The sequence below is a fragment of the Sparus aurata genome, chromosome 20, assembly GCF_900880675.1.
Source record: "Sparus aurata chromosome 20, fSpaAur1.1, whole genome shotgun sequence".
In the NCBI taxonomy this organism is placed as follows: domain Eukaryota; kingdom Metazoa; phylum Chordata; class Actinopteri; order Spariformes; family Sparidae; genus Sparus; species Sparus aurata.
The window spans coordinates 22,480,513-22,496,374 of NC_044206.1; the positions used below are offsets into that span (position 1 = coordinate 22,480,513).

Below are 15,862 nucleotides of genomic sequence, written 5' to 3' on the forward strand. Positions count from 1 at the left end.
GAGCTACAAAAAATATTGTAAGAGTGCTATAAATATGTGATAGTTATGTATAATAATGTCGATGTATAACGACTTATGAATGAGACTCAAAAATCAACTTTATTTCTGCAGAACCGCATCAACAGTTTGTCTGCAGGACGTTACATAGTGTCTGATGGCGTCTTCTCTCTCAGAGGGATTCAAAGAATGAAAGCAGCCTTAAAGATGAAAATGCTAAGCAAAGAAACCCTGCAAATATTCAAATTACAGTAGAATACATTAACACTCAGTACAGTTTTACATTTGCATATATACATCCAGTTAGTATTAAAACCCGACATCTGGGGAACATCGTCCATCATCCTCGACTGAGTCGCAGCAGCACATCATCTTCTAACGGCCACTTTCCTGCGGGATAATGCCTCATTTCACGGCGCGTGTGTCATCTCAGGCTGACAGAACGTGACAGTGAGTTTGGGGCAACTCCTCTCAGCTGCACAGTCATCAGATCCCAAAGATTCACAGCATGAATGTGCAGCTGCAGATGCTTCATGTCAGCATGGATATAATAGTTGTTAAGTCCTGATGCTTCTTGTTAATGACAGTTTGCAGGACTGTACGTGTGGACTTTGCGTTTACCTGCCTCCCTCTCCTCGCAGGTACTCGGTGGTGGGCTTCATAGATAAGAACAAAGACACCCTGTTCCAGGATTTCAAGAGACTTCTGTACAACAGGTGACACACACACACACACACACGCTGCTTCAGTCACGTCCACACACTCTCCTCTGTTTTCCTTGCAGCACTTTGATTACATGACACCCCTTTATAAAAAAAGCAGCACAGAGCCGGTACAACTAATCTCCTCTCAGCTCACTCTTATCCTCCTCCTCCTCCTCCTCCTCCTCCTCCTGCTGCTGCTGCTGCTGCTGCTCTCCAATCCTCTGGTGTTTTTCCTCTGCTGAATATAAATGTGAGGTCTTAGTAATTCCTGACCTCTCTAATGTGCATTTTATGATACTCTCTTACACGGCTGGTCAAAAACAGGGTGTTTGGACGAGCAGCCAAAGATGCTTAACTGCTGCACTGATGACATAATGGAAACATTTTTGGGTTTGGTTTTTGGTTTTGTAACCAGAAAGTTAAAATACAAATGATGAAAGGTGGGAGTCATTTGAACACACCGCCCCGCTTGTTACAATGTTTGAGTCCTTTTTCATGAATGTTAAACAGCCCAAAACACAGAACCGTGCTCTGATAGTCGTGTAAAGTGTTGTTGTCTCCACTTATCCGACTCTACCTCTGTGTCTCTGTCAGCGCTAACCCAGTGCTGAAGGCGATGTGGCCCGAGGGCAAACTGAGCATCACAGAAGTCACCAAACGGCCGCTGACGGCCGCAACGCTCTTCAAAAACTCCATGATCTCGCTGGTGGAGAACCTGGCCAGCAAGGTGACGAGTCAGGGGCAGAAGAGATTTAACAAGCTTCACATGTAGCTCTCTAATGGAGGGTACACACACACACACACACACACACTGTTTACCCACCTCTCAAATGTTTTTTCTGGAATGGCATTTACACAGCCCACTCTGAGAGTTTACACACACTTCGCATCACACTGCTCCCGTTTGTGATCTCAAACCGGGCTCCCTCTTCAGTTTGTTCTGCAAATTAAAGGCTCGTTTTGTTCATCGGGTCAGCGTTAATGCATCGTTTTAACACGAGCTACGACAAACCCGCCGCTCACGTGTGCTGAGCAGGACTTTTATCAGAAAGTCTTCTTGAGCTGATGTGAGCAGGTGGGCTGTAGACACCTGCGTGGAGCAGAGGGAAGAGTGAGAGTTCGTAGGGACATCTGAAATAAAGATGAGCTTTTACTCTTTGTTACAGGCGTGAATAATGTAGTTTATACCCCCAACTTAGGTCAAAACTATGCTTTGTGTAGCCTGTTTTATCACTTGAAACCAGCTGAATCGCAGCTAATTCTCAGTTATTTCTTTCATCGCACCATCTCAGAAGTTTGCTTTGAATTAACTCGACGATCAGATAAAAAAGACGAGCTGTAGTACTTTTTTTTATCACCTCCATGACCTTGTGACCCATGCTGAGGTCAGTCCTCTGAGCACTGACTTTACTACCTCTGCGTTGTTTTCTGCAGGAACCCTACTACGTCCGCTGCATCAAGCCCAACGATGTAAAGTCCCCTCTGTTGTTCGAGCAGGAGCGCTGCCGCCATCAGGTGGAGTACCTCGGGCTGCTGGAGAACGTCAGAGTGCGACGCGCCGGCTTCGCCTACAGACAGACGTACCCGCGCTTCCTGCAGAGGTACTCGTCACAATACGCACCTTGATAAAACCTGTTGCAGTGAGTTCTGTCTCGCTTCCCTGAAATGGTTTTATTCTCTACATGTCTAGCTGCAACTTGTCGATTATATTCTTAAACAATCAATGAGTTGTTTGGTCTATGAAATGTCGGAAAATGGTGAAAAACATTAATGATGACGTCCTCAAATGTCTCGTTTTGTCCACAACCCAAAAATATTCAGTTTATTTTCTCCTGTCACAGAAGACGGAAGAGACCAGAAGCGGGAATCAGAAAACCTTTTTACTTTATTTTCTTTATTCTTTTACTCGATAATCAAAATAGTGTATAATATAAAACGACCGTTATAATTAGATGTAGATGCATCTGACATCTGATTCAGTTTACTATCATAACGGACGAAGACGAGCCAGAAATCTTCACATTTAAGAAGCTAAGTTAGAGAAGGTTTTTGACATTTTTCCTGAAAACAGCTGCCGATTCATTTTGTTTCACAACTTCACCAAACACGTCATTTCAGTGGAACGAGTCGATTAACGACGGCGTGCCTCTGACCCAAAATGCCGTTGTGCAGTCATCAATATTGTTGCTGCAGTTGCTTAATTTGGTTCAGTGGATTTAAGCCTTTGGCATATTTCATAACTTGTCAAATCGTGCTACGGTTGTGATTTGAAGGTGAAGTGTTTTGCTTGTTTTGGGGACTGGCTTTTAAAATCTGTGTGGAAGAAGTGATGGAGTAAAACACCTCCACCATCACCTCACACACTTTTTTATATTTAAGTGTTCTGGACAAACACGAAGCATGAACCCCCCCCGAGGCTTCGCGCCGAGGCTGCACAAGAAGGATATTACATGACACATCCTGACTGCGGGGTGTGAAGACGCGTTGTGTAACGCCAATCAGCTCACATCTAATCAGGTCTTGCAGCTGATCGGTTTCATATCCAGCAGCCGTTACGTGTAACACACTTTGTTTTTTCAGTTTGCTGCTAGAATAATATGTTTCTCCTCTGACCTTCATTAAAAGCAGGCTGGATTATTAATACTCAGGAGACACGTCGTGGAAAACATGTTACCGCGCTGCAAACAGGAACCTTTTTTACTGCGGCAAACAGCTATTATCGAACGAGCTGCGCTAATAACTCATGTTTTATTCATAACCTGTAGAAACATTACGAGTCTGTTCACATACAAATTAGCTGTAATTTGTTGTTGCGCGCTGAGTATCAACAATGGATTTCTGAGGCTGACCTCCATATCGATGCTTAGGTAGAAAAAAGTCGGAGATCTCAGGCAGTCGTACAGAAAACAAAATCAATAGCTGAGCAAAACAAATGTGTACATTTAAATGAGTTTAAAAGATGAGAATCAAAAGTAGAAAAGGCAATGTGCATTTCATGAGTAACAGCCGCTCCAGGTGCTTTTATATAACGCATTTAAACAAATACAGTATGAAATATTGTATAAAGCAACAAAGGACAGAAGCATCTGAAGAGAGAAGTAGTTAGAAGTGAACGCAAGAAAGGAAAAATAAATAAATTCAACGCAAATTTAACTTTTCATCAAGCAAAAACTGTAAATGTTCCCTTGTTACAGCCTCTAATGTGTAAAGATTTGCAGCTTTTTACAAATTAAATCATCTGTAGACTTGTGAAAAGCGCGTATCTATATATTGAATTGTATCACGATTTATGTGACATTCTATTGATTAAACCAGGGGTCTCCAACTCAAAGCTCACGAGCTGCCAGTAGCTCTTAATGACTTGCATTACATAACTTGCATTTTGTCAAAATTGCTCTCAAAAGAAGACAGGTTTGAGGACCTTTGGAAATAAAAAAATCCATCACTTGCAGCCATAAAAATCTCTTAATCTTGACAAAGTCCTGCACACGAGATCTTTCACAAAGATCTTCTGTGTCGACTCATGATAAGAAGAGACAGAGGAGAGAGGATGAGGGCTGATGTGGGTCAGTTTAGGGTCCTTGGAGCCTCGAACGTCACCTTATGTTTCCCTGCGGAGGACGAGATACGTTGCGCTCGCACACACACGCTGCGCTCGTTGTGTAACAGATGAGATCTGAAGCCCGACAGGCGACTTTTAAGCTGTTTTTACTCAATGATTTAGTTACAAGATTGTTTTGTCCTAATGTTCCACAACAGACTCACACACACACACACACACACACACGTTACCGTACCACAACACACACACTTTTTGCAGCCGTGCCCTTATTCCCCAGCTGTCACATTTGCCCACTGCCCTCGTAGAAACCGTCGCGCTGGACTGAGGATTAGGTTAAAGAGTCTTTTGCGTAACAAGTCATCCAACTCCGTCTGTCCGTCCGTCCAATCCTCCTCGCTGATGATTTTGCACTTGGGATTACATCACAGCCTCGCCAGTGTGTCGGCTGTGAAACGACACGGGGGGACGCAGTCTGTCCAAGAGCGCCGGGATCTTTCGGATCTCAGATGATGGAGATCATGATGAAGATTTTCCACGGACTCGGAGTGGAGTTGTTGACTTGCAAAACATCTCTTAAAGCTACAAAGAGCTTTACATCGACATAAACACAAAAGCAATTACCAGGTGGTGATAAATAAAGTACAACTGGTACAGATAAAATCGAGCGGGGTAAGTGTGACTCAAACACGTTAAAAAACAAATAAAAACAAGAGAATAATCAATTTAGGAGAGCGCAGTTCTGGAGAAAAGTGATTTTATGAGATAGATTTAACACTTTCTGTGCGCAGATTCCAACAGCCTCGCTTTTGTTGTTAATAATACTAACAAAGAAAGAAACAGGAAAAGATGTTCCTCAGCTCTGGTGACCCTCCATCAAGCCTTCACTCTTGAATTTACCAGTTAATGATTAAAATTAGATGTTATGAATCCTTGTCAACAGGTCGTAAAATAACACAAAACTGGCGTTTGATAAAAAAGAATTTAAAGCCTTAAAAGCTTGAATCAAAGTTGATGCATTTCAGTTGAATCGGTCCCCGGACAGACTCTAAGAGTGTAATCTGACCCCTCACCTCCTGCGCCGGGCTGCAGGTGCACTACATGATAATTAATCCTCTTTTCATGTATTAAATGAAGTGATTTCCATGGCAACGTGCCAGGAGCAGAGTCCCAGTGCTTTCTTAGTAATTAAGAAGATCTATAGGACACTGTACAGTGCTCCCGGGCCAGCTGTTTCCTCTTTGAGATATGATACGAGCTGAAGAAGAGAAAAAAAAAAGACATGAAATCAATTTTAAACACACAGTTGTTCCTCGGTTCCAGCCCAATTTGTCTTGCCTCTAAGAAGCTACGAGTTTGTTTTTCTTTGGCCAGTGGAGATGATTATGATCTTTCCCAATTAATTTAACAAACTGAAACGACCACTTCGTCCCTCCCGCAGGTACAAGATGATCTCCGAGTTCACGTGGCCGAACCACGACCTGCCGTCAGACAAAGACGCGGTGAAGAGGCTCATGCAGGGCTGCGGCTTCGACCACGACGTCGCCTACGGCAAGACCAAGGTCTTCATCCGCACGCCGCGCACCCTCTTCAGCCTGGAGGAGCAGCGAGCGGAGATGGTCCAGAGAATCGTCCTCTTCCTCCAGAAGGTAAGTCTGAAGACATCAACGCCAGCTTATGAGCTCAGATGATGACGAGAGCCGACGGGGAAACTCAGAATTTGTGACATTAAAAGAGAGGAAACTTGAGAAACACCCTGCAGCCACCGAGTTATTACTTTTCCTCCTTTTCATATCCTTCTGTCATCTCTCCCCGATTTTGTCTTGAATTTAAACCAATGAACCAAACGAACGCTGTCCTTTTTTTTTCCCGGTATTTGACGATAATGAAAGCGCTCCTATTTGCAAACATCTGTCATTGTGAATGCCTCTGATTGCCAATCATCACCAGCTATTATCTGACGAGGGCCTTTAGACAAGGTCTGGTTTCAAGGCCCCGAGTCGGGGCTCTCATTGAAATTCACCATCTCTTGTTCTGCATATGAATAAGCTCGGAGACCAGAAAAAAAAACTCCGGTCGAAATTTTTATACAAGCACGGCGGTATTTTTAGAGCTAATCTAATCTTGTATTATTAGTCTCTTATATCTCTCAGGGTGAATGTTTCTGTCTCTCCTCTCTCTCGGTCTGAGTTTTCACCCACACAGCTCTTGTAAAGTTGTTAGACGGCTGAGTGGATCCCTGATTTATAATTTGAAATGTTTCAGAGTTTTTCTGCAGCGACACGAATGTCTCTGATTGGAAAAAAAACTTTAATACAGCGCAGGTTTGTGTGATGTTTGTCTGTTACCATGGAGACAAATCTGGTTCTTGTTTTTTGTTTTGGTGTTAAATCAGAGTCCATAGTTCATACGAGAAATGTACAACTCAAACTTTGAAGTTATTTTGAATGTATTTGCTTATTTTTGCGACCTAAACTGTCTTTTTCCTTTGGGAGACAAAAACAGAAGCAGGATGCTCAGGAAGACAATATTTACAAGTCAGGCCAGGCCTGTCTTAACTTGAAAGGTCAAGTTAAGACAGACAATGACAATTTGAGTGAATACAAACAGAGAGAATTCAAGCGTTAGAAAGACGACATCACACGAAAACCAAATACATGCACATATAATCCGGTTCTTGTCTGGGTGTGGCAGATTTGTTCAGTTTGGTCCAACTGAATGTTTTCGTATCTTATTGCTGTCTGACCAGAATATCCATTTTCCCTTCATTAACTTGTTTAAATGATCTGCTATGAATATTGATCGCTGCCCGTGCGTCTCAGTAATCCCCTCATGCGTCAGTGGTTCTTTGACAACCTCAGGCGAGAGCGGCGGCGGCGGCGGCGTCTCGGTGTGATTACGGTGCGCGAGCTGACACGTGTCAAATCAGCATGGAGAGCAAAACTTTTGTCACTTTGACAGATCGGTTTGTAAACACGCTGCGCCGCTTCTGTCTGGCTGTCCAAATCGGGATGCACCGCTTGAATCGGCTTGAAGAAATGTCATCTCTGACAGGCAGGTAGCTCGAAAAAAACCGCATGTTGGTGCAGAAAACCCCCTCCAGCAAACACCATCTTGGCGCTTGGAGCATCATCACACCTGGGAGCCATGTGACTGACACCTGTAATTACATCAGGACCATGTGGGCAGATTCCTCAGCACCGCGTTGCTTTCATTGTCTTTTTTTTTTTTTCCCAAGCTCCAAATTAACCCCTGTCACAGATTGATTGGACGACCTTTCTATTGATCTGCCCGACCCTTCGCGGGCTCTTCCCTCAGACGCACCAGACGGGCGATCCTTCCACCGCTCCCTCAGGAGAATCCTATCTTGTATCTCCCAGGATAAGCAGGCTTTGATGGCGAAGGGGAAAGCCCGGAGGAATCGCGGCGTTTCCCCCCCCCCCCCCAAAACAAACATCGCAACATGGCAGAGTTGTCGGAGCAGACATATTTAATCTTAACCTCTGTCAGTGTGGAGGCCATGCATGCAGTGTGTGCTTCACTCATGCTGTATGCACTCGCTGACACGCGAGGCACAATCAAATAGTGGTGTGACAGCAGTATTGACTCCTGTATCTACCATGCTGTTATTCAAACAAACATCCCAGCCTGAGTCCGATCTGCTGCGCCAAGCAATCCCCTTATCAGCACCTGGCACACCACACTGCCTTATGCCAGTCGGGACCACGGTGCCAGGACCGTCAGCCTGCGACTGAGGCTCAGACACACTCCTCGTCCCTCCGTTTGCCACATGGATGTCTAATAATACCACTCAGCTTGCCCCATCAAGCAACAGAGGGAGAAAAAGAAAAGAAAAGATCTGTGAATGTGCACGCTGCCTAAAAATCAGGTTGAGTGCTCCCACTTCCTGTCCAGGTTGTGAGAACATTGTGTTTCTCTGTAGCTGCACTTTCATTTTAAATCTCCATAACCTCTCTTCCTCTCTGAAGGGGGGGAGTAGCTAGAGGAAATGATCGAGGCCGGAGGAGGAGGAGGGGGGGGAGGGGGAGGATGCTCCTTCACAGCTCCATTTAATCCCTCCGTTCTCTCCATCCTTCACTCCTCTCTTCACGGGCTCGTACCTCTTCTCTCCACCTCTCCTGTGGTGCTACAGTCAGTCCACCCCACCTGAGATTTACTGCGATCAGAGCTCGTGTGCATTACCGGCGATTGCTCTACGTCCTCCTGTATGTGTTCATGCATCGACAGCGCTGAAAGCTGCATCTTGTACAGAGCAATCTAATCATCACCACTTTAGGAGATGGAAACTGGACGGCACAAACGCCAGAGTTATGTTGTCAATGTTTGTTTCTTCAAACCAAGGTTACGATGAAACTTTGTCACTTTATGTTGCAACTTCACATTTCTTTAGATTGAATTTTTTGCGTGTATATTGTGACAACGCTGTGCTCATTGCCTGTTAAGGTTAAGGCAAAAAAACAAAACACTTAAGGATATTTTTCAGATATATTTCACATGAAGTCGCGTCAAAAATATCTGTTTTTCGTGCCAATAACAGGGCTGCAAAATGTCCTGATATCTAAGCAAACGACACAGCTGGAAAAAACCTTCCAGCTCTTTAAAAATGTCCAGGTTTGTTGCCACTAACACGGCTGAAAACTGTCCTGACATCTTATCAAAAATATGTGATTCAATGGCCGCTAATAAGGGTGGAACAATCCCCGATGTCTCATCAAAAAGTATCTGGTCTGTTACTACCAACGCGTCTCGAAAATGACTCTACCTCATGTACAAAAAATCTGGTTTTGATGCCAAAAAAAAGGCTGGAAATTAACCAGATGTCTTGCAGTTTTATCCAGTTTTGTTGCCTCAAACGCAGCTGGAAAATGACCCAACGTCATATAAAAAAAAAAATCTACTTATGTTGCCACTCATACATCTGATAAATATCCTCCGTCTCATAAAAAATATCTGGTTTTGTTGCCATAAACGCAGCTTAAAATTGTCCAGACATCTCAATAAAGATATCCCCTTTTATTGCAACAAACACAGCTGGAGAAACTCCAGAAGTCACGTCAGAAAATGATGAAAACGTTGTCTCGAACAGCCGTCTCGACTGTCTGTAACGCCACCATCATCCCCTCCAACCATGGAAGTCAGATCATAAACATACATGTGCTATGACACTTATAGTAGAAATGTCAATATCGGACGTATGACATGTGTAAATCTCAACATATCCGCGGCTTGCGGGGAACGTGAACTGCCAACTGGAAGACGGCTAAAAAAAGGCTCACAATCCGACATAAATACAGATATTATAAATTAAACATAGGCCACCCCCACCCGCTCTCTGTTGAAATGAATATTTCATAAATTCAAGCTCAGCCATCCACATCACATTAACTGTCGGTGCTTGTCAGAGCCGCAGTGATGACGAGAGGAGAGCCCCTCCTCCCCTCCTCCCCTCCTCCTCCTCCTCCCCCTCCTCCCCCTCGTGTATCCCGAGCCGCCGCCTTAATTGCTTTCCAAAAGCTTTACACAGTGTCTGTGTTGCAGGGGGTTTATCAGACGTGGCGAGTGTTATGTCTTGGGTAGTCAGCTCTCGCAAGCGCGGCCATGGGGGGGTTTTGCCTGAGCGCAAGCCTAAATGAAGACGTTTAAAAAAAGGATAGAGCCTTATTTGTTTTAATTTAGTCTTGTTACCCAGTGGATAGCTCGTGTCCTGAGGAAATAAATTGCAGGCGTAATAAAATCCAATCTTGTTTTTTTGGAGGGTCTGGCCTGACGTGAAGGAGGAGAGTTATCTGTGGACAGCTCCGTGTAGCTCCTCTTGTGAATTGCAGGCTACTTAGTGCGAGGCTAGAGCAGCTTCCTCCTCCTCCTCCTCCTCCTCTGCTCAACTGTCCAGAACTGATCTGCCTGCTGCTAGACCTCAGCAGAAACATGATCTCTAATCCTCTGATCCCCCCACTGAAACCTGCAAAGTGCTTCAGTTATCATCCAAAGCTATCACCTCCGCTAAAAAACTTCGGCGGGTGGGGAACACAGCGGCACATCAAAGAGGAAAGGCTTTAACTTTTTTCTTGTAACAATCACACGGCTGGAAGTTAAGGAGAGGAAATGTGCCGCCTCTGTTCTCAGAAAGCCGACTCTCTTTGTGTCTTCCACCAGGACCTGACCTTCCCCTTTGTTAGATTGTTTTACCACTGATTCTGTGACTCGAGGAGCTTTTTTCTCTTCTGGTGTCGGACATTCTTGAAAATGCAGCTTTGCTAACCTGCAGCTGACTTTGTGTTTCTGTTCTGACCTTCCAGCCGTCCTTCAGTCGTATGGCGGTAATCCATCTTCAAAATAAACATTCAAAACGATGATTTGAAGGCTGCGGCATCGAGTGGATTATTTTCTTTCTTTCAGTGCTGCAGCCTAAAAATACCCTACAGTACACAACACCTTTAGGCGAGTGTAAAAACTCCTGTAACCACGGACCTCTCTCCATGGCAACTGACTTGTGGCTTGCCGCCAGAGCGCACAGATTTTTGAGAAAAAAAAAAAAAAAAGTTTTGCTTCCACTTCCAGCAGTGTTACAGTCGAGCAATGCTACCTAGCAGCTACATTACCCACAATGCAACTGTGCTACTGAGTGGCATCCCTGGAGGTAATTTATCAGATTCAAAGCAGCTTCTTCTGGAGCCACAAAAGGTTTCATACCACTGTTGTCAAGATATTTAAACACAATTAATGTGTAAAAGTGGTGGAGTTACCCTTTAATGATCTGCCGTCTGCTCTTTCATTTTCACATGATGGTTTGAGTGGATAGATAATCAGCTGTATTTGTGCTTTGCCTCTTCAATAAGTTGATTATCTTGAGTGTCCTTCGTCGTCTTTTGAGTCGTGTGCGTCACTTTAAGCTCAGACTGCTGACCACCGGCAATATATCCTCCGATCTATTTTGTCCTGTCCCATCTAATTGATGGATGGACCGTCCAGAGCCGTTCAATTTATTTCTTCAATACCGTCCCTTCTAATTAGACCGCGTTGTTCAAGATCAGCTCGAGCACGTTCATAACGCCGCAACTCCACGTTAGCCCAGAGCTGAAAACCTTCAAATGACAAACTACCGGGAGTCATGATGGAAGGATTGAGAGTCTGTGTCTGTACGGTGGCGTTAGCGTTGCTGGTGTGTGTGTCGCTGCTCACCCGAGCACTTTATTGATTTATGATAATGACTGGTGGCCTGTGCCTCTGCCTATGACAGCCTGTGGTCAGGGCACGTTGCAGCCTCACTAAATTGTGTCACATGCTCTTGATTCGGCCTCTCTCCCTCCCTCCATCCCTCCGCCCGCCGTCCGCATCGAGCATGTCACTGGAAAACCAGCTCGATATCCCCCAGAGGACGTGGAAACTCAGAGGTTCAGCAGTGAGCTGCAGTCAAGTGTGTCAATGGTGCAGGTCGGCCTATCTCTCTTTCCATGTTGGAATTTGGTCAGGTTTTTCTTTCTTAACCCCTCCAGAGTGAAGGGTTTGTGTTTTTATACTGGACTGGTGTTTTTTTTTTGAGATTTTGGGTTATTTTTGCCGCCATAACGTGTCATCTTTCAGACTTCATCCAACGTCCAAAATTAAATTAATATAATTCAGATTTCTGTTCATACATACCTACATACATACCTAACTAGATAGCATCATCTGCTTATTAAACATAATTAACACAAAATAACCGTCTACGTTTTCAAACTGAGGAAGTTTCATGTTGGCTGTAATAATTCTTTCAATTGAATTTACAAATCTCTACAATTTCTCAGACTTTGAGCCAGAAATCTCCTGGTTCAGTAGCCGTTAAATACACCAAACTGTCCAGTTAAAGGTGAAATACCAGCATTTTTAAAATGGCCCTATATTTATATGACTTGACGCGTAAATAATTTATACTTTCCAGCAGAATCTGTGCAGTAGATCGCCTCAGCTGACAGCCACAACACGGCTCCGGGGTAATCCAGCCACAACCTTCAAAGTTACGTCCACCAGAAGTGCTTGTTTTTGCCACTGACAGGTTAAAGTGTCTGACAAGATTACAGAAACTATTCCTAGAGAGAAATACCTTTTTTTGCTGAATAGTAAGATCCCACTTTGTCTCTGAAATCTTCTGAGAGGTGAGTTCTTACAGTTGTCGCCTGTCTGAATCTGTCAAACGTGCAGCCGTGACTTTGGAAATAAATTCTTGCTGGCAGTTCCTCTTAACAAACTGCAAATTCAGATTTATATTTCCACAGCCATCCTACTGCAACAAGACTTCAGAGCAAGATAAAGTGACAAATACGAGCCCTTTTAGTGGAGATATATTGACACTTGCAGTCGTTGGAGATGCCAGCTGAGGCGATCTACTGGACCGATTCCAAAAGTTTGGATCAGAATGAATCATTGTAGGATGGAAAAAAAACAATAATAAGCTAATGCCTGCATCCTTACCTCATGACACAAAAGTTTAATAGAGACAAGGTGCAAGAATGAGTCATTTAAATGCCAGAAAATGTAAAAAAAAAAAAAAATAGGGCCCAGGTTTAAAACAAAAGAAGATTTTCCTTTTATTCCTTTCTTTTCTCTGGAGGGGATTTATCTCCGTTTACATTTGGTTCTAGAAATATATGCAAATCAGTTCACTTTTCATAAGATAATGCCTCATTTGCCTATCTAAATATAACATTTATCTGATGATATCTGTTATTACAGCCTCCACTAACTCTGATTAAAGACATTCAGTATCCAGTATTGGACCCTGTCTCTGCTCTGCCCTGCTCGCCACCTCACCCGAGACCTTCCAGCTCTCACCGGTTGCCCTGGCTCGTGTGATTTGTGAGCACGTTTACCCCTTTTCCAAACCAGCCAAGCCCCCCGAAGTAAAACCCCAGCAATCTGTCCCGCTTTGTCGCAACCACAGATCCCCAATCTGGCTTTGATGATCTCATAAATCCCGGGCTCCGGAGCGCGGTGAGGGGCCGCCTCCATGATGGCAGAGTCTCTAAAAAGGATGATCAGATGGCTTTATTGGCCGGGAGAGTAAGGGGGCAGACCGTCAGGGGCCTCGTTATTGGCCTGATTTATCCACATTCCCCCCGAGTGTCATCTTCATCAGCTCCACCAGCGCCATCGCAGCCGGTCTGCTCCGCTGTTTGTGGAGCAGAAGATGGTGTTTATGGTGTTTGTGCCCCATCGTAACTCTAAACCTCTCAACGCTTTCCACCTGTCACACACCTTAATGAGGCTCAGAAGACAGTGGACACATTTTATGTCTGCTGTTATCTGATTCATTGTTGCTTTATGGAGGGTTTTTTTTCCTGCCTCGCACCTCCAACCTCACTCATTTATGATTTAATTAGCGATTTGTGGCTCAGACAAACACAGTTGTTGATCTGGCAGAGGTCCTACGCCCCATGTGGATGTTATACAGGCGACATCTTAACTGAGCTCTCACTGAAGATCTCTTTTGGCCTCTCTTCTGCTTTGTTACTCAGTGTATCATGTGAGCACATACGGGGTGGGAATCCGTCTGCGTGGGAGGGTAGAGGAGGGGTTTGTATGCTGAGAGGACATTTTAGAGGTTCACCGGTTCAGATGTAGATATAAAGGTTTAAAAACATCATGGAGAAAAACAGCGGAGATCAAACTTTAATCAGAGGTGCAGCCAAATCTAAAACACTAGATGGTTAGACGGATAACATTTAATTGTTCTTGTTGTTAAGCCATGTTTTATGCGTGTTGCGCCAGTCAAGTGTACTTCAAACTGTCACAGTTCTTTCCAGTTATTTACTGGTTGTTTTCATTCTTTGATGGCCAAAGGAAGAAAAGAAAGCGGTGGCAGCTTCTTCTGTAACTGCTTGTGTTCAATGAGCGGACATCGTCTCATATCGATTTCTGGCCCTTGGCTTTAATCGACATCACATTGTGGCAGACTTTGTGATACTGGCAAATGAAACTGGTGATTTGCACCCGGAGGAACCTGAAGTTGATGCATCTTTCAGTCTCAGGTTCACCAACCTTGATGGGGAGATGTCCACTCCTTTGCTATTTCCTGTAGTTCATTATCATATCTTTAGTTTTAGTGACATTGAAAGAGAGAGAGAGGTTGTTGTCCTCTAACCAGCTGGTTATCTTCACCGCCACACTGTGTGCGGTCACGGATGGTTGAGTCATAAGCAAGCTTAAAGAAAACGCTGGAGCTTTGCTTGTTGTTTTAAGTTAGCAAGAAAAACAGGAGGGGGCCGAGCACACAACCCTGTGGTGCTCCGATTGGAATTCAAATAATCATATATCGAATATCCATACCATAATCGCACCTTTAGTCAAAACGCCCTTTAACACCTACCAGGATCTTCTACATCCTCAGATTCGTCTCCACTTTTTGACGACGTGGTCGTTTTGTTTATATGAAATCAGACTGTGTAGGTTATCAGTTGTTCACCTTTCCTCTGAGTTGTGGCGTCAGCAGGAAATGATTGGGTTTTTTTAGGTATCTAATCCTGGCAGACAATATAATGAAAACGCTGCAGACAATAAAAAATGAATTAAGAATCACATAAACTCAGGATATGAGCGTGAAATTGAGCTCAGACAGAAAAATTGTATTTACTTACCTTAAAAAGGCTCCGGTTCATGTTTAAAAGCGCTCCCAGTCGACCACCAGGTCCATTTTGACAGCGATGTTTGACCCGATGCCTGCTCTTAAAACTCTTGCCTAATTTACCGTAACGCTCTGAATATGAATGAAAGTAACTTTTAACCTTGTCCACAGAGACGACCAAGCCAGGGCAGGCAGTAAAAACCATCCATTCCTCCCACCGAGTCATCTCACGGGTCGATTAGTGATGAATATGTAGCTGCTCCTCTTTTTCTCACTCTCATACATAATGTATTAGAGACGGTGCAGCGGAGGAAAAGGTCGTCGACTGCCATTTTGCCAGAGAAGCACCGTCGGAGACTTGCTGCCAGTAACGCAGCATTAGAGGAGCTGATTTATACATGAGTAGATGTTGTTTGCTTCGCATAAACATGAAGAAATCAGAGAGCGTATGTAATGTTTGGAAATGAATCGTGAAATAAGAAAAACAGATAGTTAAGGTAGCTGAATGTGTTAGTTGGAGGTACTTGTACGTCCACTCTGCTTCATTCTGGAGGCAGATATTCTTCTTATTTCACTACATTTATTTGGTACTTTGCAGGTTGCATGCTGCATCAGAGCCAAAGTAGCGCATTTTCAAATGAGCTTATTTTCCCGACAACTGGACAGATTTCTTCCCCATAATTACACAGTGCAGCTTAAGTACAATTGATATCAGATACTTTATATTTTAACATGATATCTCACGTTTTAGTCTGAAGTGAAAGTAACATTTGTAATGATTAAACTGTTTAGGAATCTGAGATTTTAAGCCTAGAAAACCGGGTCGCTAGGCTTTAGTCTGTATCAGATGACACCATGAGGACGGATCTCTCCTTATTTGAGCCTGATCGGGCTGATCTCAGATTACCGGAGATAAAACACATGATTACATAAACTTCGGGGCTCAAATTATCCAAATTGAACCGTCCCTGTGTGACCAGGCTG

The 15,862-nt window shown here is 44.0% G+C and overlaps 1 protein-coding gene across 1 annotated transcript in view; it reads left to right on the forward strand.

The window, feature by feature from the left end:
- The window catches only part of myo1d (myosin 1D), a 109,368-nt gene that overhangs the window by 47,838 nt on the left and 45,668 nt on the right, over positions 1-15,862 (forward strand). The window contains exons 13-16 of the mRNA XM_030400612.1: positions 639-713; positions 1,296-1,428; positions 2,136-2,302; positions 5,702-5,909. Of these exons, the coding sequence (XP_030256472.1) occupies positions 639-713; positions 1,296-1,428; positions 2,136-2,302; positions 5,702-5,909 (583 nt within the window). The remainder of the gene's footprint in view (positions 1-638; positions 714-1,295; positions 1,429-2,135; positions 2,303-5,701; positions 5,910-15,862) is intronic.